The 20,920-nt window shown below is 46.6% G+C and overlaps 1 protein-coding gene across 1 annotated transcript in view; it reads right to left on the minus strand.

Moving 5' to 3' along the window:
* Igf1r (insulin-like growth factor 1 receptor) overlaps nucleotides 1-20,920 on the minus strand; it is a 223,329-nt gene that overhangs the window by 11,778 nt on the left and 190,631 nt on the right. Inside the window, exons 9-18 of the mRNA XM_013012046.1 lie at nucleotides 18,374-18,541; nucleotides 17,687-17,891; nucleotides 13,430-13,713; nucleotides 11,516-11,652; nucleotides 10,535-10,694; nucleotides 6,480-6,582; nucleotides 5,539-5,609; nucleotides 4,934-5,163; nucleotides 4,593-4,703; nucleotides 1,735-1,897 (exon numbers count right to left, since the gene is read on the minus strand). Coding sequence (XP_012867500.1) covers nucleotides 1,735-1,897; nucleotides 4,593-4,703; nucleotides 4,934-5,163; nucleotides 5,539-5,609; nucleotides 6,480-6,582; nucleotides 10,535-10,694; nucleotides 11,516-11,652; nucleotides 13,430-13,713; nucleotides 17,687-17,891; nucleotides 18,374-18,541 — 1,632 coding nt within the window. The remainder of the gene's footprint in view (nucleotides 1-1,734; nucleotides 1,898-4,592; nucleotides 4,704-4,933; nucleotides 5,164-5,538; nucleotides 5,610-6,479; nucleotides 6,583-10,534; nucleotides 10,695-11,515; nucleotides 11,653-13,429; nucleotides 13,714-17,686; nucleotides 17,892-18,373; nucleotides 18,542-20,920) is intronic.

Here is a 20,920-nt window from a genome sequence, read left to right on the forward strand (position 1 = left end):
AGGAGATGTCATATAATTATGTCTGATGGCAGGCTTGCTTTATAATCCCAAATTATTTGTTGCCAGTCAGATTCTAACTTTCCATTCAATCATGTGACCTTTACTCCCGTGGACTCTTCATTCTCAGTCACAGAAGAAAAGGACTGCTCTATTCTGCCCATCTCTAATGCCTGCCACCAAGAGGAAAGGCTACAAAACGCAAAGCAAACTCGCAAAAGACAGAGTTTCGTGGACATTGACCAAGGTAAGTCACTCTTGTCCAATACGAAAGGCCAAGCAACTCCTTCCGGGGAGGTGGTTTGTCAGGCGTTGCATTTGTAACTGGGAAAACACTAACCAACCCTGACCAAAAAAAAATCAACACGAAGTGCTAAGATCAGATCTGACTTAATCCAGCAGCAAGTAAAGGAGAGAGCCTCCCTCTACCTGCGCATGATGGGAAAGACAAAATTAGAGGGGGGAAACAAACAAACAAACACCTCTCATCTTAAACACAAAAGAAAAAAAAAATCCTGAACTCTTGAAAGAAAAACATGCCATGCTAAAGAAAGGATCACTATAAATATGTCACATGGTTGGATAGCAAATCTCGGTCCCCTACAGGAAAGCAGAAAGAGTACTAAGGAAGCTCCACCAGTAAGGGGAGTGGCTTTTCCCCAGGATATCCCAGAACAGTCTTGTGGGATATCTCTACTTCTCTAAGAGCTGCTCAGTCAAGCTGGGCATCACAGGATCCTACATGTAAAAATGCCTGACACCCTAGCCCAGGGCCTCTCTGGGGGATCCTGAGCCCCTCTAGCCCCTCTGAAGACATGCAAAGTGAATGCAGTGAACCTCCACTCTAGAAAAAGGAAAAGAAAGGGAAAAAAAAGCATTGCTAATGCAGAACATGTGATTCAAGAGCCAGACAAAGAGCTTAACTGTAAATAGGTTTCCTTGCCTGCTAAGGTGTCTCTGCACTTACTTTCTCAGGCTGAAAGTTTGGTCGTTTTCTGAACTATCCTCCTATTCTAGTCGGAAGATATAGGTCGTAGTCCAAGCAGGTGGTGACCTGAGCTCCCCTGATGCTCTGTGTTTTTTGTCAGGTGGATGAAAAGACCAAAGCAAAACCCCACACTGAAAGGCTGAAAGGAGTTGTCAGCTAGTGATCAGCAATCCAACTCAACCCTTTTTTTTTTTGGTGTAACAGTAGGAGGGGTGGCAATGAGAGGGCCAGTCAGCTAAGATCATAAAAGTACAATGACAAAGGGGTCAAAAGCATGGAGGCTGACCAGCCTCGGGTGCGAAATGCCTAAGCAGAGATCTTCCATCCTCTGAGGGACTGCCATGTCTTTGTCACGGCTCCTTCACTCTTTATGGCTGTCCACGGGAGACAACACGCCCTAGAACCTAGAGAATTTGCAGGAAGATTGGACCATGGCTGTTATTCTCATCTGAGGACACTGTCCTGATCATCCCGGGAGCCAGTGCTCTGAGAGATGTCTACCTAGGTGACCTCAGGGGCCATGGACACTTCCTGGACCACCGTGTCAACGCTCTCACAGGAAGAGAGCCAGACCGGGCAGGATGACGAGCAACTAGAACTCGGCCGTACATCTTTGTACTCAAGAGTAGGTTCTGGCACTTTAGGAATACATTGGGCAAACTCCCCCCGGGGCAGGCTAACTGCCACCAGATTCCTAAAACAACCTGCCAGTTTAGTTCTTGTCTGGGACCGGAAAGCGAAGGACGCACCTCCGATTTTGACTGTGAAATCCTCGGCCACCATGCAATTGCGGGCCGCGAGGTCTCTGTGGACAAACTTGTTGGCGTTGAGGTATGCCATGCCGTCGGCAATCTCGCCAGCCATCTGGATCATCTTGCTCAGACTGGGAGGTTCCAGGACTACGTTCTTCTGCTGCAGACGAAAAAGAAAAATTCGTGTGAATACTTAGGGGAGAAAAAGATTTGATTGTGTGCTTTCAGTTCCTGAAGGAGGCTTTGCAAATCCATCTGAGAGCATCACAGGTGCTTCTGCTCAGAAACCAGGATTTGCTCTGAAGGAACCTATTATTTTTGGAGCCCACAGTGTCGGCTTGGTGATTGGCTCTGTTCTCGACCACTGAGCATACACACAGGCCTCTCAAGAAAGCACCAATGAGCACCAGTTGGAACTGACATTTTCCAAGAATCACTGTACATGAAGTAAGCAATAGTTTTTTTTTTTTTTGGACGTGAAGGATTCTCATTAAGATTACAATCAGTTGGTATTTTTCCTTTGATTTCCATAATCAAAGTTGAGGAAAAGGGAGAAGACACGTGATAGAGGCCCCACAAAACAGGCAAGTGTGTGCCCCAAATGGACCATGCCTGCTTTACTTCCCAGGGAGGCACCCTAAGAATGATTTCATCTTCCCCTTCCCCGCCTGCTTTCTTTTTTTTTTTTTTTTTTGGTTCCGGTCGTGGGGCCTGAAATCTGGGCCTGGGCACTGTCCCTCAGCTCTTCAGCTCAAGGTTAGCGCTCTACCACTTGAGCCACAGCGCCACTTCTGGCTTTTTTTCTTTTTGCTTATGTGGTGCTGAGGAATCGAACCCACGGCCTCATGGATGCAATGCAAGCACTCTACCACTGAGCCACCTCCCCAGTCCCCACCTGCTTTCTTCTAATGTACGAAGCCACTAAAGATCAGCATCTTCATCTTGGATTATTGCTTTCTGTGGACATGAGGGCAACAGAGGATCAGCCCTAAACTCACTTCAAAGGTAAATGTGTGATCAGTGGCATGGACAAGTAGCCCTTTTTCAGAAGATAGCAACATACTGGTTTTGAATTTAAAAATGACCCCTAAGTTGGTGGGTGCCAGTGGCTCACACCTGTAATCCTAGCCATTCAGGAAGCTGAAATCTGAGGGTCCATTATAGTCTTATCTAAAAACCAACTAGTAAAAAGCTAGAAGTGGGGCTGGGAAGGTGGCTCAGTGGTAGAGTGCTTGTCTTGCATGCATGAGGCCTGGGTTCGATTCCTCAGCACCACATAAGCAAAAAGAAAAAAGCCAGAAGTGGTGCTCTGGCTCAAGTGGTAGAGCGCTAGCTTTGAGCTGAAGAGCTAAGGGACAGCGCCCAGGCCCAGAGTTCAGGCCCCACGACCGGACCCCCCCCAAAAAAAGCTAGAAGTGACTCAAGTGGTAGAGCACCCCCAGCTTTGAGAGAAAAAGCCAATGGACAGTTCTTCTGAGTTCAAGCCCCAGTACCCCCAATCCCCCCCCTCAACCCCCCGTAATCTGACAAATTCAGAGGAGGATTTCAGATCTGAAAAGGACTTGAGCGAACACTTCATCTACCTTCTTCTATTATGCAGTGAGGAAACTGAGACCCAGAAACCTGGATTGGCTAGCTGAGGACTCTAGGTAAGACCACCGCTAAGACCTGAGTTCTTATTCTGTGCCTAGATTGGGGACAAAGGGGTGAGCACATCCTGCTTTTCCAAAGTGCCACAGATGAGGCAGGCGGTTCATTTGGCCACACCTTGGGTCACCTTCCTGCCAGCTTGTGGATTAGAGAGGACCAGGCAGGAAAAGGCAATGCCATGCAGGGGTCCTAGGGACCAAGGCTGGGAGAAGCAGAGGTTAGGAGACTGACTTGTCAATTACCTGGCTCAGACCCTTGGGGCTCTCACAAAACCCCAAATACCATGTGTTATAAATAAATGAGATCATTTGTGCTTGGAGCTAAAGGGAAGGGACTGTCACTTGGGAGATGATTAGGTTGTAGGTTAAAAGAAGAAAACAAGAAGTTCAACAGAATGACAAGAGAAACATAAAAGGGGTCAGAGGGACTCTTTCTAGGGAAGGCAGGCAGATAGATGAACTCTAGCCCTGTGAGTAGCAAAGTCAGGGTCTCAGGAGACTTGAGACCTAGTGAGGTGGCCCGATGCAAGGCAGCTGCTTTTGGCATTCTTTCTCATGTACCTCCTGACTTAAGAGTTCATGATGTATAAAAGCCAGTCTTCCACATGTTAAGAAGCTGGCTTGTGGGATGACAGGAGGGAACTGGGGGTCCCACAAGGACTCATGGGAACTCACACAGGACTTGAGCAGGATTTGAATTAGAAGTTTTTACAGGCTGAGGTGACTACTATTCAAAAACACAGGATCCTGCCTGATCTGTGGATGGAGAATATGAGAAAACTTGCCTCCTGGTTGTGAAGGCACAGCCCCTTGGCAGGGCTGGGAAAGTCTGTGTGGCAGGAAATCACTCCTGCAACTTCCCAGGAGTACAGTGAAGGATCTAGCCAGCCAAACACCGAACTGTCCAAACTATTTATGGGGTAGGCACTAGCCTGGCCTGGCTAGGGACTATGAGATGCCAGAGAGGATGGAGTACTCCAGAACCCCAAGTCCCTGTCAGGAAATCTAGGTCTGCCTGCACTTGGGAAATCCTTAACAGCAGAGAGTGTTCACAAACACTCAACATCCAAAGAGTGAAGCGATTTAAAGATACAACATGTTGTCTCCTCCCTCCCCTCCACCCCCCGCCCCCACCTGCCGACAGGTGGTGGTAAAGGAAAACAGAACAGAACAGGTGAGGTCATATGGTGAAAAGTGAAGACTGACCTCTGTTTCCGGCCTCAGAGACCTGAGGTAACTTTTGAGATCGCCCCGGGTCATCAGTTCCATGATGACCAGCGTTGGCTGGCCTTGGGACACCACGCCCAGCAACCGTACCTGGGAAAAGTAAAAAACGAGAAGGTTGGACATTGCTTTGCAGTGTGGTGCTGGGGTCTGGTGGCTGGGTCCAGGGCTAAGTAGGGGAGTTGGCAACAGGGTAGCTATCTAGAAGGCAGAGGGCGAGACATCAATCCCCACAGGCTGGGCCGTGGGGGGAGGAGGAGGGGGGAGGGGAACACATGAGGGAATCTCTACAGGATTCTGGCTTTCCGAAGACCTTCTCTTACCACGTGGTGACAATTGAACTCCTTCATCACTGAAGCCTCATTGAGAAACTCAATCCTTTCCCGCATGCTGGCTGCCTCGTTCACCGTCTTAATGGCCACTCTGGTTTCAGGCTCATCTTTAACCACACCCTTAGCCACACCTTCATAGACCATCCCAAAGGACCCCTGCCCAAGCTCCCGGTTCATGGTGATCTTCTCCCGGGCTACCTCCCACTCATCAGGAATGTACACTGGAGAAGAAGAAACAGGATTGAAACAGGTCCAGGAATAAACACTGGGGCCCATCCCATGTAGCCTTGGGAAGGGTGGGGAGGGGACACTGCAGGCTGGAGAAGATGAGATGGCATTTCCTAAAACCCACAAAAGAAAAGATCAGGAGGACTGTGATCTGGCTTGTTCCCCACATGCTATGGATTTTGGTAAAACTGTGGGTGGTTAGGTATGGGTTCTCTTAAATCTTGGGAGAATTCTAGGATAATTCCCGGAACACAAAGACAGGTTATCAAAGATACAGCCCGGGCCAAAGGTCTCTCAAAATCATGCAAATTGCTTCCCCAAAGAGCACCCTCCATGACCTTGGCAGTGACCTTGGCTGGCACCCTTACCATCTGCTGCACTGAAGTACTCTGGGTTCACAGAGGCATAGAGCACTCCGTTGCCCAGCCTACTGTTATTCCTGTTTAAAAAAAAGAAAAAGAAAAAGAAGAATTTCAAATTAAAAGACTTCATCTCTATATATTTCTAGAAATACTTTCATATTCTCTGTCTCTGTCGCCCCCCCCCTCTTTGGACTGGTCTTGGGACTTGAACTCAAGGCCTTGCACACTCATTTGGCTTTTTAGCTCAAAGCTGGTGCTCTACCAACTGAGCCACAGCTTCACTTCTAGTTGTTTTTTTTTGGGGGGGGGTTAAGTGGAGATAAGAATCTCACAAACTTTCTTGCCTAGGCTGGCTTTCAACTAAGATCCTCATTCAGATCTCAGCCTCCTGGGTAGCTGGGATTACAGGAGTGAGCCACTGGCACCTGGCTTAATTCTTACATTTTTGCTATATCCATTTTATATGTTCTGCCTCATAAACTATCCTGAGGGACAGTACAGAGGGTAGACTGGTAGTGGGTTTTCCCATTCACCCTCTCAACTTGGTTCCTACTGGGCCAGCAGACATTTGAAGATAATGTTCACTGAGCTCAGGAGAGCACAGAACCATTTGTTTCTTGGCTTCATTGGAAATTACAAGGCTTACTTGATGAGGAGGACTTAGCTAGCACACTTGGAAAAGTTCTCTATAAGCCAGAAGTCTCGGTATGTGCCCGAACTACCAGTGAGGTGAAGATGGGCACTCAGTGTGTGTGTGGGGTGGGGTGGGGTGGAGAAGACATCCCACCACAGAACAGTCTGATGGTTCTGTTTTCCCGTGAAGGACACTGGACTGGAAATCAGGTTTTCCAATCTGTACATGGTCTCCAAAAGATAACCTTTGCTCAAGTTCAAATTATAAAACCACCTGGCCACCAAAGTTACCTGCACCTGGCTGAGACCCTCACCTCTTTCTGTGGAAGACGTACAGCATGATCACCAGACCCCCCACGATCAGGACGATGGCCACGGGCAGAGCGATGATCAGGTGCATGAAATTTTCATAGGTGGCTGCAGGAGGAAGGGGAAACCGATACAATGTCACTAGGAGAACCATCTGCTATGTGCTACACTTAACAATGTGTGTGTGCGTGCGTGCGTGCGTGCGTGCGTGCGTGTGTGTGTGTGTGTGTGTGTGTACTAGGGCTTGTACTCAGGGATTCATGCTCTCTCCTGTTTTTTGTGTGTTTTTCTTTTTTTGTTTTTGTTCAAGGCTAGTACTTGACCACTGAGCTAAGCTCCACTTCCAACTCCTCTTTGGTTAGAACTATGCAAACAACAACAACAACAACAAAAATCCCTGAAAATTCCTTTACTAAGTAAATGGTATCAGAAACACACTAAACCAACAGTTATATGAGGGAAGGGGAGTGAAGAAGGTTAAGTAAGTACAGACTGAATAGGAACTCATTTTTTAAAGTGCAGGCTATTCTGATAACTCAAATGATAGACTGAAGGAAAATAATCTTTGAATGCCACTAAATGGCTCAGTGGAAATGCATACATTTGCTGAAATAAAAAGGACAGAGAGACTCAGCTCTAGAGTGTTCACACCACATTGACCTTTATCTGTCTCAAGATAGTTCCACAATGTACACACACACAGACCCAAGCGTGTGCATGCATGCACACGCCATCCCTTGCCAACTCTGCTCTGAATTTTCCACAAACATTTGAAATCACAGAACTTGTCACAGCCCTTGTTCCCACATGTATACAACAGATGAAAGACCAGGATGGACACTGGGGATTCAGGTCCTCACCCCTGAAGGTTCTGCTAGATGCAGGAATCGGCATGTCAACAGGTAGAAGAAAGTGAACCACCAAAGGATGCAGAGAGAGGAGGAGGGAAGACACAAGAGACAAGGGGTGCTAAGGGAAGTTCCTTCAGCCCAAGTCTTGGAAAAAAAGAAAGATGGACTTTTCCTGGGGTACATGGATTTTTTTCCCCCCAAGCAGAGGGATGGTTTGGAGATAACAATGGGGCATGGACAGGGAGAGTCAAACTAAGTGTACAAACTAAGTGAGTTCAATACCATTCTGTAGATTAAAAGGAGTCAGTGTTTTTAAAATCAGCAGTGAACTGATCATCATACTCATACCCTGGACAGAGAGGGGCTCTTGGCCACTGCCAAGTCTTGGAGAGTTGGGGAGAACATGTCACATCGCCTGGGCATGTCTCATGAAATCTCTGTTCCTTTTCCTTTGTTCCTGTAGATGGGGTTTAACTATGTAGTCCAAGCTGGCCTTGAAGTCACTGTGTACTCCAGGCTGGCTTCAATCTCACAATCCTCCTGCCTTAAAATCCTGGTGCCAGGATGGCTCGGTAGACATGCCCTACCAAACCCAGAGCACTGCTTATTTTCCACAAACAAGCAAGCCCACAGAGATGACTTGACTTTTTCACAATCACATAGGCAGCTGACAAGTCATGGGCCCTATATGGAAGTCCCACCTTACTGAAGTCACAGCTTATAATAATCCCATGACACAAAGTAACCCAGTGGCTCTGAGCTACAGTGCTGGTGGTAGCAATGGAGAGGCTGCAGAGAAGGAAGGGGGAGGGACATGATGAGATTGCTTATTTGGGTGGCTAATGGGTAATACCACCATAGAACAAGTTAAAGAATGGAGGAGGGCAGGGGAGTTCTAAGGTAGTATTTGATTTTTGAAGTACCTGTTGGATACACATCTGGAAATATCTACTTGGAAATACTTGGACTAAGGTACAAGGATTATAAGTCACTTACCAATATTTTTTTTTCACTACAAACTAGTATTATTCTTAACTTTTTCAATACTATTGAAGTTTCATTTAAGATTAATGTTTTAATCAAGTAGATTTCAAGTGGAATAGTTTTATGAGTCTTGTAATTCCTGAAAATCCTCACCTCAGATATCAATGCCAATTTGAAAAAGGTGGAGGTTTTTCCATTTTTTCTCCCCATCCGTCCCTCAAGAACTGTTTCTTATGCTTGTACCACTTACTCTACTTGGTCAGACTGTACCGTGTTCTCATTGAGTTTCACATTTCAACAAGGACATGGAGAAACTGGAACACATCCAGAAGAGCAAAGTGACTAAATGGCTAGAAAATTGGTTGGAGCGACTGGGCTCTAAGAAAAGACCAAAAGACCTGAGAAAATTCAATCTGTAGATGAGAAGTCTGAAGGATAATTTAATAGACTTGAAGCATACAAAGAGTTCCTAAAAAGACAGCAGGTTCCAGAAAGCTCTCAAACCCTCTGTCTCCTCAGAGATGTAAACATGAGGAAATGTACCTAAACTGTCACAGGAAAGCCTTGCCCCACACCAGGAAGCAAAGCCAGCACACGCTTTGCATCTCCCTGCTGTACAGCCAGCTTCCACGGCAGAACTCCAGGGGCTCACGGTCACAAGGCATCAGAAAAGGCTGTCAGGGAACAGGTCCTCTCTCAGGAAGAGACAAGCTCACTAATGGCCAGAAAACAAGGCTGCAGACCACAGACCAGCGCCAGACCTCCACATCTAGGCTCAGTTCCTAAGGGACCGATGTGGAGGTAGAGGGTGAAAAGGGTGAAAGAGAAAAGCACTACTCTGGAGAGGGTGCTAGATAGGTCTTCCCAAAGCTCTATGTGTCAAAGGCTTGGTGGCCAGCCTGTGGTGTGGTGGTTTGGGAGGTGGGGCTTAGTGGGAGGGAGTTAGGCCATTGGCCAGGAGGTGAAAGTGAGGGTCCTGACAGGGGACTTGGTGGGAGTCTGATCATGAATTGAACCGCTAGAGTCCCTGAGCAAAAACTTCCTTGTATGTTAATTATCTCTGGTATTTTATCACAGTAATAGAAAGCTGATGAATACAATGGTTAGCTAACCAGTAAGACTAGTTAAGGGGACTACTCGGGAGAACTTGGGTTATTTCAAGGAACAAAATTACCTGCCTAAGCAGCTGCTTATCCCTAAAACCTGAATCCAGGCATAGGCCGGTGAGCACCAGGTACATGAAATGCTGACTTCCATTTTGCAATGCTATCCAAGCCATCCTTCTGCTATCCGTCTCTAGGAGGATTTTCAGCTCTCAAGCATCTCTTTGAGCACCTGGTGCTAACTAGGTAGACTAGAAGAACATTTTTTTTTCTTTAAACTCTTACTTATTCTGATACATGAAAATTTTATACACAGCATCCATTAATCACATATGGCATGTTTTGAAAATATATGTTGAATAACATAAGCACTACTTCATATTCTTATGTGGGGAGAGGAAACACCAAGCACTGTTCTCAATATTCAAGACTCTGTTGATATGAATGGCAGCCTGTCACACAATTGAACTAACTTTAAGTTTTGTGTCCTTGACTAGCATCTCCTCAAATCCCCTCTTCTAATCACCCCAACTTTTTTTGACCATCCATATTTCAAAAATAGTATACAGTTCTGTTTGCAATGTTACAAAATTTGGTTTGGAATCTGATGATGTCCCACAGAATGTCTTCCAAGAACCCTGTCCTAGGGTCTGAACAAAGCTTGTAGCACTCCCCATTAGACTCGGTGCAGAACCATGAGCACAATGTAGATTCAACGCAAACTAGTGCTTTCTGTGATTCTATATTTTACCAACTGGCAGGCAAGCTTGGGGGAGTGGGGAGACCAAATGACAGCCCTGGTTCCAGTCACCTCTTAGGATCCAGGCCCTTTAAATGTGTGCCTAGTGAAAGGCAGGGGGTGGAATGGTCCATGGAATGCTTGGTAAATGCTTGGGAAAAATGCTTGGGAAAGTCGGAGTCAAAGCAAAAGTTATCGTCTGGCTCTCCAGTGCTTAGTCCATGCCCCAAAGAAGGGCTCTTCAACTCTGTCACGTGAGGTAAGACCCAATGGCTCAGTGTGTCCCAAGTGTGTTATAAGGCCCTGTTCCTAGCACACAGTTTTTTGAGTCCCTGCCCAGCCAGCGTTGAGTTTTACCATACCACTCCCTTCACAGGCCTTACTTTTGGCTGGGACATAGAAGAACACAGGATCTGTCCACGACCCATTTCCAGAGAGAGAGGTAGCCTGAATTCGGGCGGTGTAGTTCCCTGGGTTTAGCCGGTTAAGCCTGGCCCCTCCGTACTTCCTGTATTCCTGTCTGGACACACATTCCCGCTGGTCCTGGGGAAGTAAGACATTGGTGTCATGTTCCTACGGTCATGGAGCGATCTGGCACCTGCCAGTTCAGCTTGCCACACTGTTCAACATCTGACTACCCACTGAACAAAGATCTTCATTATCAATAATATGAGAGAAGCCAAGACATAAAAAAGGTAGCCCTCACTAGGCACTGGCGGCTCATGCGTGTAATCCTAGCTATTTAGGAGGTTGAGATCTGAGAGATAGTGCCTAAGCCCTGAGTTCAAGCCCCACAACCACAAGAAGAAAATAAAAGGCAGCCCTCATGGGAAGCTAAATCACACTCAGAAATTGTAACCAAACATTGTTTGGAACTAAAAAAGAACTCAGGAAAATCGAAAGTTATTAAGACTGCCAGGCCCTAGTGGCTCATGCCTGTAATCCTACGTAGGAGGCTGAGATCTGAGGATCTGAGTTCAAAGCCAGCCTGGAAAGTCCCTGAGACTCTCCTATCTCCAATTAACCAGCAAAAAGCCAGAAGTGGAGCTGTGGCTGAAATGGTAGAGTGCCATTCTTGAGGGGGGGAAAAAAAGTAGAGCACACCTAGAAATTATAACCAAACTTTGTAACTAAAAAGAACTCCAGAAGAATTAGAAGTTTTTTTTAAGACTGATCTAGACTATGGCATACAGTCATTCTCTACAATAAAAACTGTAGGAATGTAGCCTGGCTACTTGTAGGTCTTGGGCCGTTGGAAAGACAAAAATCCTCACAGACTGAGCTAACAAACAGGTAACAGGTAACTTGTGGTATACCCAACACATGCTATCAACTGACACAGGTACAGCCCCAGCCCCTCTTACCTCCACCTGGGAACCGTATTTGATCTCATACATCAGAATGAGTCCATTTGGGTTCTCAGGTTCTGGCCACTTTAAAAAGATGGAGTTCTCTGGCCTTGGTTCCCAGGTGACCGGTCCAGGAATGTCATCTGCTCCTTCTGCATGGAAGTGTAAAGAAGTGATAACGTTGGGTTCGGGTCCTCAGGCAGGGAGACCACACCTGAGCTAAATGGAATATAACCCTCCCAGTCGTCATACACAGGACTGTGTGCTGTCACCAAGTGGCCTCTCCTCCAGAAAGGACCACTCACACACCGGTGACCCGAACCCCTCTCATGCTATTTTCCCTTCTAAGACTGTGATCTGTACAAGAGGAAATCCCTGGCCATCTAGTAACTTTTTTTCTTTGATTCTGCTTCTAAGACTTGAAGAAAGCATCTGTCAGGGGATGGGTGGCAGTGGCTCACACCTATAATCCCAGCTAGCTAGGAGGTTTGTATTTTGAGGCCAACCTGGTCAAAATCACATTATCTGAAAACTATAATAAAGTAGGGGAGGGCCTGAGGGCAGGGCTCTAGCAGTAGAGCAGCTGCCTAGCAAATGTGAAGACCTAAAACCCCATGGCCACATATACTATCCTGCCCCCTACCCCCACCCCACCCCCCCAAAAAAAATAGGAAAGAAAGATTCCATCTAACACAGCAACAGCACCACTGAAAGCACTGAACTGAAGCGGCCGTGGAGCCTATAGGATCCATTACAGGGTTCACTCAGGTTCACATCATACATGGCAGCCATAGCTTCCCAGTGGGCTAGCCACCAAGCCAACCTGGGGGAAGCAGAAAGCAAGGGAGCCACCTCTGCCATTGTCACCTCCTTCAGCTACTGCTGACCTTACAAGGTGGTGAGCCAAAGTCACAGACAGTTACAGCTGAGAAGGGCATCTCTTCTCCTAGGTGGGCTGGGAAAAATGACCCTCACAGAAGGTGAGAGGGTTACCCTAAGAGATGTAGTAGTGTGTGAGTGTCAGAACCACACTCAGGAGGGCTCTCTGCCCATACTCTTCTCACCTCCACACTTTCTCCTGACGCCTCTTGTGAGAATGAAGACTGGGTAGTTCAGTTCTCTTTTAAGGAGGCGGAGTGGCTGCCTGAGCCCCAGACAGTGTCCAATTTACAGTGGACAAACAAGATAAAATAAACAGGGCTACAGGCTACTCCAGGAGCTGACCTTAAGGCATGACGGTCTTGGATCAAGTCAGCTGCTAACTGATTGTTGCCCAAAAGTCCATGTGTTGAAGACTTGGTCTCCAGCCTGTGATACTTTTAGGCAATTTAGAACCTTTAGGAGGTGGGGTCCAGTGAAAGGAACATAATGGGGGACATTAGGATCCTCTGGTTTTTCCTTCATGGCTGCCATGAGGTGTCAGAGTTTCCTCTACCATGTTGTGCTGTCGCCTAGCCACAGTCCCCAAAGCCAACAAGGAACCAAGCAACCATGGATTAAAACTTCTGAAACTGTGAACCAAAAGAATCCTTTCTGGTTTGTGAGTTGATTATCTCAGATATTCTGTCACAGTGATGGAAAGCTAACTCATACAGTAGCTAAGTGAGGATGGCCCTGAATCTGGATAAATGCGGGAGGGAACGGACTCATCAATCACAACAGAAATGGGCAAAGGGTTTATAGGTACAAATGGGCTGTGCAAAATCAACCAAATACATAACCCAAGTTGAGAGGAAGGAACCCTAGGGAGAGATAGAGAGTGTGTTCAATAAGGAGAATAAGGAGGGAAGGAAACCAATGTAAATATAAGTGTTCCTTTCCCCAGGCAACTGGTCGACCCATGCTGACTATAAGTGATCACAGGTTCATCAGCAGAACTGGGTCTAAGGGTTGTTAAGTTGGGGCTATGACTACTGGATCACTCCATACCTGCAGGCATGGTTCTTGCAAAGACAAAGTTGGAGGCGCTGCAACCTAACTTCTCAGCCTCGTGGTTACAGCTGTGAATATCGATGCGGTACAAAGTGAAAGGCTGGAGGTTCGAAATGACAGTTCTCTCTTTGTTATCCACTCTGCTCTCAAAGAAAGGGTATTCTGTCTCCACCTCTTCTGGGTCTGTGATATTGTAGACGTCCACCACTGTGGCATTCCTGCTCCGGCTGGACATGGTGGTGTTGGCCACCTGCATGATGTCTCTCCGCTTCCTTTCAGGTCTGCAAAGGAAGAGAGAAGCTTGGCTCATAATACGGTTTCCTCTGAATCTTTTTGTCTTTAACTTAGGGTAACAGAAATAGAAAAGAAAATTCTCGACCTTGGAATAAGAGGAACTATTCAGGGCTCCTTGGAGGAGAACCAGCAAGGAACAAGGGGATTTCCTTCTTCATTATTTACCTGTCTTTCTTTACACCCAGAGAATCAGCACACATCCTCTCTCCTTGGCTCCCCGAGTGATTTCTCAATGATACCAGGAGGCAAAGAATGCCTCGGATACTGTTAGCTGGGCTGTGTACTGTTTCATTAGCATGCTGCGCCACATGGCCACAGACATTATGGTTGAGCATTAAAAAGATAATCCAACTAGCTGTACTAAGATTCATTAGAGGCCAAGGGAGAGTTTGTTAGGGAAGACATCAGACAAAAAGGTTTCATTCAAAGGCCTGTTACAGTGGCTCCCTTGATCCTCTTTGAAATTAAGTAAAGAAGTCCTAGCACGAGCAGCAAAGCAAATGCCTGAACCCCAAGGTCTTTCTGTTATTCCAACATGTCCCTGGTGTGCACTTCAGTCAGGATCTTGAGCTCCACCACTTGAGCCAGGCCCTCAGCCCTTTTTTGTTTTCTGTTCACTCTTTCTGATGGTACCTTGTGCTTTTGCCCTTGTTGGCCTTGGACTGCTCTCCTCCCATCTCTGTCTTCTACGCAGCAAGGGATTGGAGGTAGGCATCACTAGTCCTAGCCCATCCTGTAGGTCTTCTGAGCCTAGCTTTGTCTCCTACTCAGCAACAGGTGCCTGTGGCTTCCCCCAGGTCCCACCAATGAGAGGGGTAAAGTCCTTGTCCTTGAACTTAAGGAGGACCGAGAAACAGCAGTCACAACAGAGAAACAGAAGGGAACATATGCAGTCCCCATGGAAGGGTACTGCCATCCACCAGGGCAGATGAAGACATCATCTTCCAATTGCTGACTTACTGTCGAATACAGAAAATAGGCTTTGGAGCTCTTCCAGAAACATCTGAAACAGGATCTTAGCATTACAGGAATGAAAGAAATAAAACAGAACATGGAAGAGGTGCCTAGACAGGGGAATGGCAACTTTGGGGCCAGCCATGGATGGATGGAGGGAAAATAGGCTGCTGGCAGGTGTGCTTCATGTTGTAAATGGGCAAAGAGAGGTGGGTAGAGAGAGAGAAGGGGATAAACTTTCTCTCTAGCAATCTAAGAAAATGAAGAAGCCTAGCCAGGAGAAGGTTCATGAGTCTCCAGTATTAGAGGAGAAACACAGTATGGAGCCAAAGGCACCTAAGGAGGAGTACCCCGGAAACCATGTAGAGGCTGAGGTACTTTGCCAAAATCTAAAAAAGGAAGTTGGGACAGGGCTAGTGATTCCTCAGTCTGCTGGATCCCTGGAATCACCTGCAAAAGTATGGCCCTTCACTGGATGGGGCTCTACTCACCTCCAGTAAAGGCTGAAACTGGCCAACACAGCTGGGTACTACGGCTCACACTGTCATCCAAGCTACTCAGGAGGCTAAGATTAGGAGGATCAAGGTTCCAAGGCAGACCATACAAGAAGTCTGCAAGACCCCGGGCCAACCAATAAAATCTGGACATGACATGCACCCCTGTTATCCCACCTTCAGGACTTTTGCCCAGGGGAAACACATGGGGAAAAAGCAAGAACCTATCTCAAACATAATCAGGGCCAAATGGTAGAGAACCTGCCCATCAAATGCAAGGCCTTGAGTTCAAATCTTAGTAATGGCAAGACCAAACAAAAGCCACCTGACACAGATAGGTTTGTCCCAAGTGAGGAAACAACAAGGTCAGGGGCAAATGCATCTGTTTTCACAATGCTGGGGAAGAAAGGGTTGGGAAATGAGACCTCTCATCTGCCATCCTCACACCCTGCAAACTGACCAGTTAGGAAGGAGGAAAAAACAACAAAACCACATCTGTTGCTAGGGATATCCTTTCAACACATTACCAATAAGTTTCCTGCCTTTCTTTCAAGAGCAACGGAACACAAACTCGCGCCTACAAATCAGAAGTTGCCTGGGCTTGGTCTGCTGCAAAGTAATAAGCCTGCGTGTCCACCACTCATTCACTACGACACACCCTCATGCTGTCTACTTGACTGTCAGTACTCATTGTGGAGACTGCTCAGCAGTCAGAGCTGACACCAAGTTGGAGATTATGAGAAGGCATCCACACTGAAGTTTAATAGGAAAGCAGGGGTGGTGTAAGCAGAGTGGTCTGTATGTAACTCTGTGCCAATGGCTATGTTCCAAATGGTAGGACTAACCCTTACTGCCAACTTTCCTCATTCTCCTCTGACACAACCCACTTGCATTGGAAAACCTGCTACTTCTCAACACCTGTCAACATCTTAGTTAAACCAAACTACTTGATTTGGCAAACAATGGTGGTTGCCGCTGAAAGGTATTTACTACCAAGCATCCATCACAAAGAACAACTCTAGCATCCATTCTGCTTCCAATATGCCCGACATGTTGGACAAATGGAGGAAACTACATCTGACTTATTTGAATTCAGCCCCCCAAATAATTTGTTCTTTGAAAGGATTGAAATCAATATAGGATTTGGTAATTTAGTTGTAAAACAACCACAAAAAACCATGAAACAACTATAACAACACACACACACACACACACAAGGCAAAATGAAAAAAAAAAAGCAACCAGACTTGATGATTCATTCCTTCTGTCATCTGGACAACTCTTTTACGGGAATCTTGTCAAAGCTTGTACAAAGGTCGATTTATGCCTTGGTCGGAGGCAAACAAACAAACATTAAGTTCTCATAAATAGTGATGACTCACACGGACGAAACCTGGTATCTCTTTTCATGCATGTGAAATCTGCTTTATGGGGGAGGGGGGGCTCAGGCTGAGAGGATGGATGGGTACATGCATTCACCACATTGGGTACGGTAAAGAGAAAACACATTTGAACAACAGGAACACTGTGCATTAGCAACATCTGGTCCACACACATCTGTGTTGCCACTGTCACTGGGACTCCATGTCCACTGACAAAGGTACCATCCACTAGCAGTTCCTGTGTGCGATCCACAGGGCAAGAGGAAGCAGTGGTGGAACCTTTAAGATATGGGGGACTTGGAGGAACACTGAGGATACCACTCTCAGAAAAGATTAACACTGGCCTTGAGGAGAGTCAGTGGCTCTCAGGAGAAATTGTTGCTATAAAAGAAGGTCACAACTACCCATCTCTTGCTTCCTACCTGCTCTGAATGCTCTCCCTCTCATGAGGGCTGTGCGTAGGATCTCGTGAACAGAGGTGATGCTCCTAAACCTCCACAAGTGTGAGCTTGACATACTGCCCAGCTTCTGGTATTTTGTTACAACAGAAAACTGATGACTAGTGCCTTCTAAATCTTTCACCCAGTAATCTGGACCTCTGATAGGCTAGGTCATGAACCAATCACCAGTCACCTTGGATGGAGAACTAACAGACAACTTCAGAGGGCCATTCTACACTCATCTGTTCCCATAGCAATGGGAACTGTTTTGTTGCTGAGCCTCTGCTGGCCTGGATGGAATGGACTACAGGAAGATTACAACCAAGAGAAAGAACTTCAGTGTGTGGGAATGTGGGATTGAGACCCACAGAGAGGTTATCAGTCCCACTGAGTTATGGCCGTCAAATACCTTTGAGCTCTTTCAGACTGTAGGAAAAACACGTGATCTGTAGGTAGCATGGAAAAGAAAACAGTGGTGCACAGTAACCTACAGCTAACACCTGAACAGTAGGCCAACAGGCCCACAGGCCCACAGGAACAGCCCTAGGGAAGCAAGAGGGAGAGCCTGCCACCAACTTAAGTCATCTTTTGTGGCTCCTTCTGCATGGCTGTGTTGTGGCCCACAGTACTTGGTGGAGTTTACCTGCCCAAGGAGCATCACCCGCACATGTTTTGCAAGGACAGACGTACCTGGGCACAAAGATTGAGTTGTGCAGGAAATTCTCAAAGACTTTGCGGTACTCGGCCTCCTCCTTCTCAGCTTGCTTCTCAGCTTCCGTTTTGGGGCAAGTGCAGCAGGGTCCTTTCTCCCCGCCACACACCTCTGTGTTGGGATTCTCTGTCACCTCCTCCACGTCGATGGTGCCATCGGCATATTTCCTAATGGGGATTTTGTCTTTCGGGAAAAGATAAGCCGAGAGGAGAATGAGGAATGAGAGCTGGGTGTAACACAGCTTGGGAGGAAATGAATAACTGTCTGGTTCCCCTAAAGTCAAGGTGTGGACTGGAGCCAGGTGCTGTAATGCACACCTGTAATCCTAGCTACTCAGGAGGCTGATATCTGAGGGTCATGGTTCGAAGTTAGTGTGAGCAAGAAAAGTCTATAGGAAACTTATTTCCAATTAGCGAGCCAAAAGCTTCAAGTGAAGGTGTGGTTCAAGTGGTAGAGCACCAGCCTTGAGTAAAAAAAACCAAAAAACCAAAAAACAAGAGAAGCTTTAATTTCAAGCCTCAGCATTAGCACAAAAGAAAAGGAAGGGGAGGGAAATAAAGAGTGGGGGACTGATTTCTAGGACAAGGAACTAGACTGTCACTGGACGGGTATGACCCGGAGGTCCGGCCAGGTGTGCCTCCCCTTGGAGGTCGGCACTCCCTTACCTTTGGAGCAGTAGTTGTGCCGGTACAGATAGCCGTCCTGAGGCTGTCGCTGCCACCTCACGATGTAGTAACTCAGGTTGCCATTGGGCAGGGATGGTGGATTCCACTTCACGATCAGCTGAGAGGAGGAGTTCGAAGCCGAGAGGACATCCAGTGGAATGGAAGGAACTGGAAAGGCAAAGGAGGCCCATTTCAGAAGCTGGAAGGAGCCTAAGGTTGGGGCAAACCAACAGGAAGCTGCGAGTCTGGCTGGGATCCACAGACAGACAGCAGTAAGCCCTGGCAGGCAAGGTGAAATCTGAGCCTTCTGTGTCCCCAGAGTATTCCTTTAAGCACCAGTAGGTCTTCATTCCCAGCATCTCTGCTCAGGTTATCCTCTGCAAGCAAACAGTCCGACTCTAAGTGGAAGAGGTTTGTGGGGGAAGGGCATGGCTACAGTTATAACAGGTGACTTCAAGTCTACAGTTCAATCAAACCGTGGATTTTTTTTTCTCATTTACTACATGTGCCAGGCTCCCAAAATATTAAACAACCGCAGCAGGCTTAAGTGATGGTGAATCTGACTGATTTGAACCGCATCTCAAGATTTTTTTTTTCAGTCTGATCAAAATGGCAAGAAGACAACTGAAAAGCAGAAGGAGTAAGAGGGCTGGAGAGCTCGTGTGCATGTGTGTGTGTTGAGTGTGCCAACATGCAGGTGTTCATGGAAATTCACCCATTCTGTAATCTACCCTCAGTGAATGACTGAGATATGGCTGAGAGGCAGCCTTAAAAGCACAAACACATGGGAATACACATTTTAGCAAATGATTTGTCTACCAGCAAAAAAAAAAAAAAAAGAATACTGCTATAAAGGCAAAGCACAATAATCCAACCAAACTGCTGAGTAATAACACCCAAATTCAACCCAGAAAAAGAGCGAAGCACATTTGAAGCCCATATTGAGTTCATCAAAAAAAAAAAAAAAAAAGTAGAAGAGGGGCTGGGAAGGTGGCTCAGTGGTAGAGCGCTTGCCTTGCATGCATGAGGCCCTGGGTTCGATTCCTCAGCACCACATAGCAAAAAGAAAAAAAGCCAGAAGTGGCGCTGTGGCTCAAGTGGTAGAGTGCTAGCCTTGAGCTGAAGAGCTGAGGGACAGCTCCCAGGCCTAGAGTTCAGGCCCCACTACCGGACCCCCCAAAAATAAAACAACAGGCCGGACTAAGTTGCTTTGAAGCGTATAGAGGGCCAGTCAGTATCAGGAGCTACAATATGCACAAGGCTCTGAACACTTCTGAAGGACGATGCTTTGTGGAAAAGGGTTTTTTTGTTGTTGTTGTTTTCTTCACCAGTTGCCGATCCAGAGAAGACAGAATGACTGGATGTTCAACCATTTTAGGGTTTCCAAAAATAAGTATTTCAAAATGAAACAGCTTATCCCTAGATATTGCAATGAAAAGTGTCACCAAAAAGAAAACAACAAAAAGCAGAGGTGGGGGCCCAGTTCTTCTGTGTCTCTAGTGTTAGAAAGGACAGTGGTGGGGCTGGGAAGGTGGCTCAGTGGGGCCCTGGGTTCGATTCCTCAGCACCACATAAGCAAAAAGAAAAAAGCCGGAAGTAGTGCTGTGGCTCAAGTGGTAGAGCGCTAGCCTTGAGCTGAAGAGCTGAGGTACAGCACCCAGGCCCAGAGTTCAGGCCCCATGACCAACCGCCCCCTCCCGCCAAAAAAAGGATAGCAGCCAAAACTGACTCCAGTCCCTGGCTTCATCTTTGGGAAAAAGGAAACAGATTTCTATTTTTCCTCAGATTTGCTGCAATGATTTACCTTTCCAAAGTTAAGATAAAGAAAACTGATTTCTGTAACTTCTGTCACATCTGACCAACCCCTGAGTGTATGACAAACTTATTTCTATAAACACTTCAGGGTTGATGACCTGATAGTGGCCTCTCACCGAGTCACAGAAATGGGCAGAGGAAGGGGAGGGGGAGCGGGGAGAAGCAGACTCCTCACTATTCCGCCCACCCCCCTCTGCCATTCAAACTCACTTGGTGCTAGCATATGAGTATTTAAAGACACTTTTCTCATCGAATATTTAGTCTCAGAGAATATTTATGAGGGCTATAGACTATGCCCATTCCCTGAAAGATTCCAATGTGGAAATTCTAATCTCCAAGGAGGTTAGTTATAGGACTTGAGACGTTTGGAAGGCTTTTAATCATGAAGGTGGGGCCCTCAGAAGTGGAATTTTTGCCTCTAGGAAAAAACACCAGAGGCTTCCTTGTCTGTTCTGCTAGATAAAGATACAACATACAGATGTAGAAACATACAGATCAAATTCTTCACCCCAGCACTTCGCCCACAACTGACACTTCATGTCTGAGCACCTCCGTCTTAGACTTCCCAAACTCTACAACTACAAGAAATAAACTTTTCGTGCTATTAATCCATCCAGGCTATATAGCATTTTCATTGTAGGAACCTAACTGGCTAAAGTATCGAAGTTGTAAAGATAAGATATGGAAGTATATGCTGCCTAAATAATTTTAATATTCTTTGAAACTATACTT

This window comes from Dipodomys ordii, unplaced genomic scaffold (assembly GCF_000151885.1).
Source record: "Dipodomys ordii isolate 6190 unplaced genomic scaffold, Dord_2.0 Scaffold15, whole genome shotgun sequence".
Lineage (NCBI taxonomy): Eukaryota > Metazoa > Chordata > Mammalia > Rodentia > Heteromyidae > Dipodomys > Dipodomys ordii.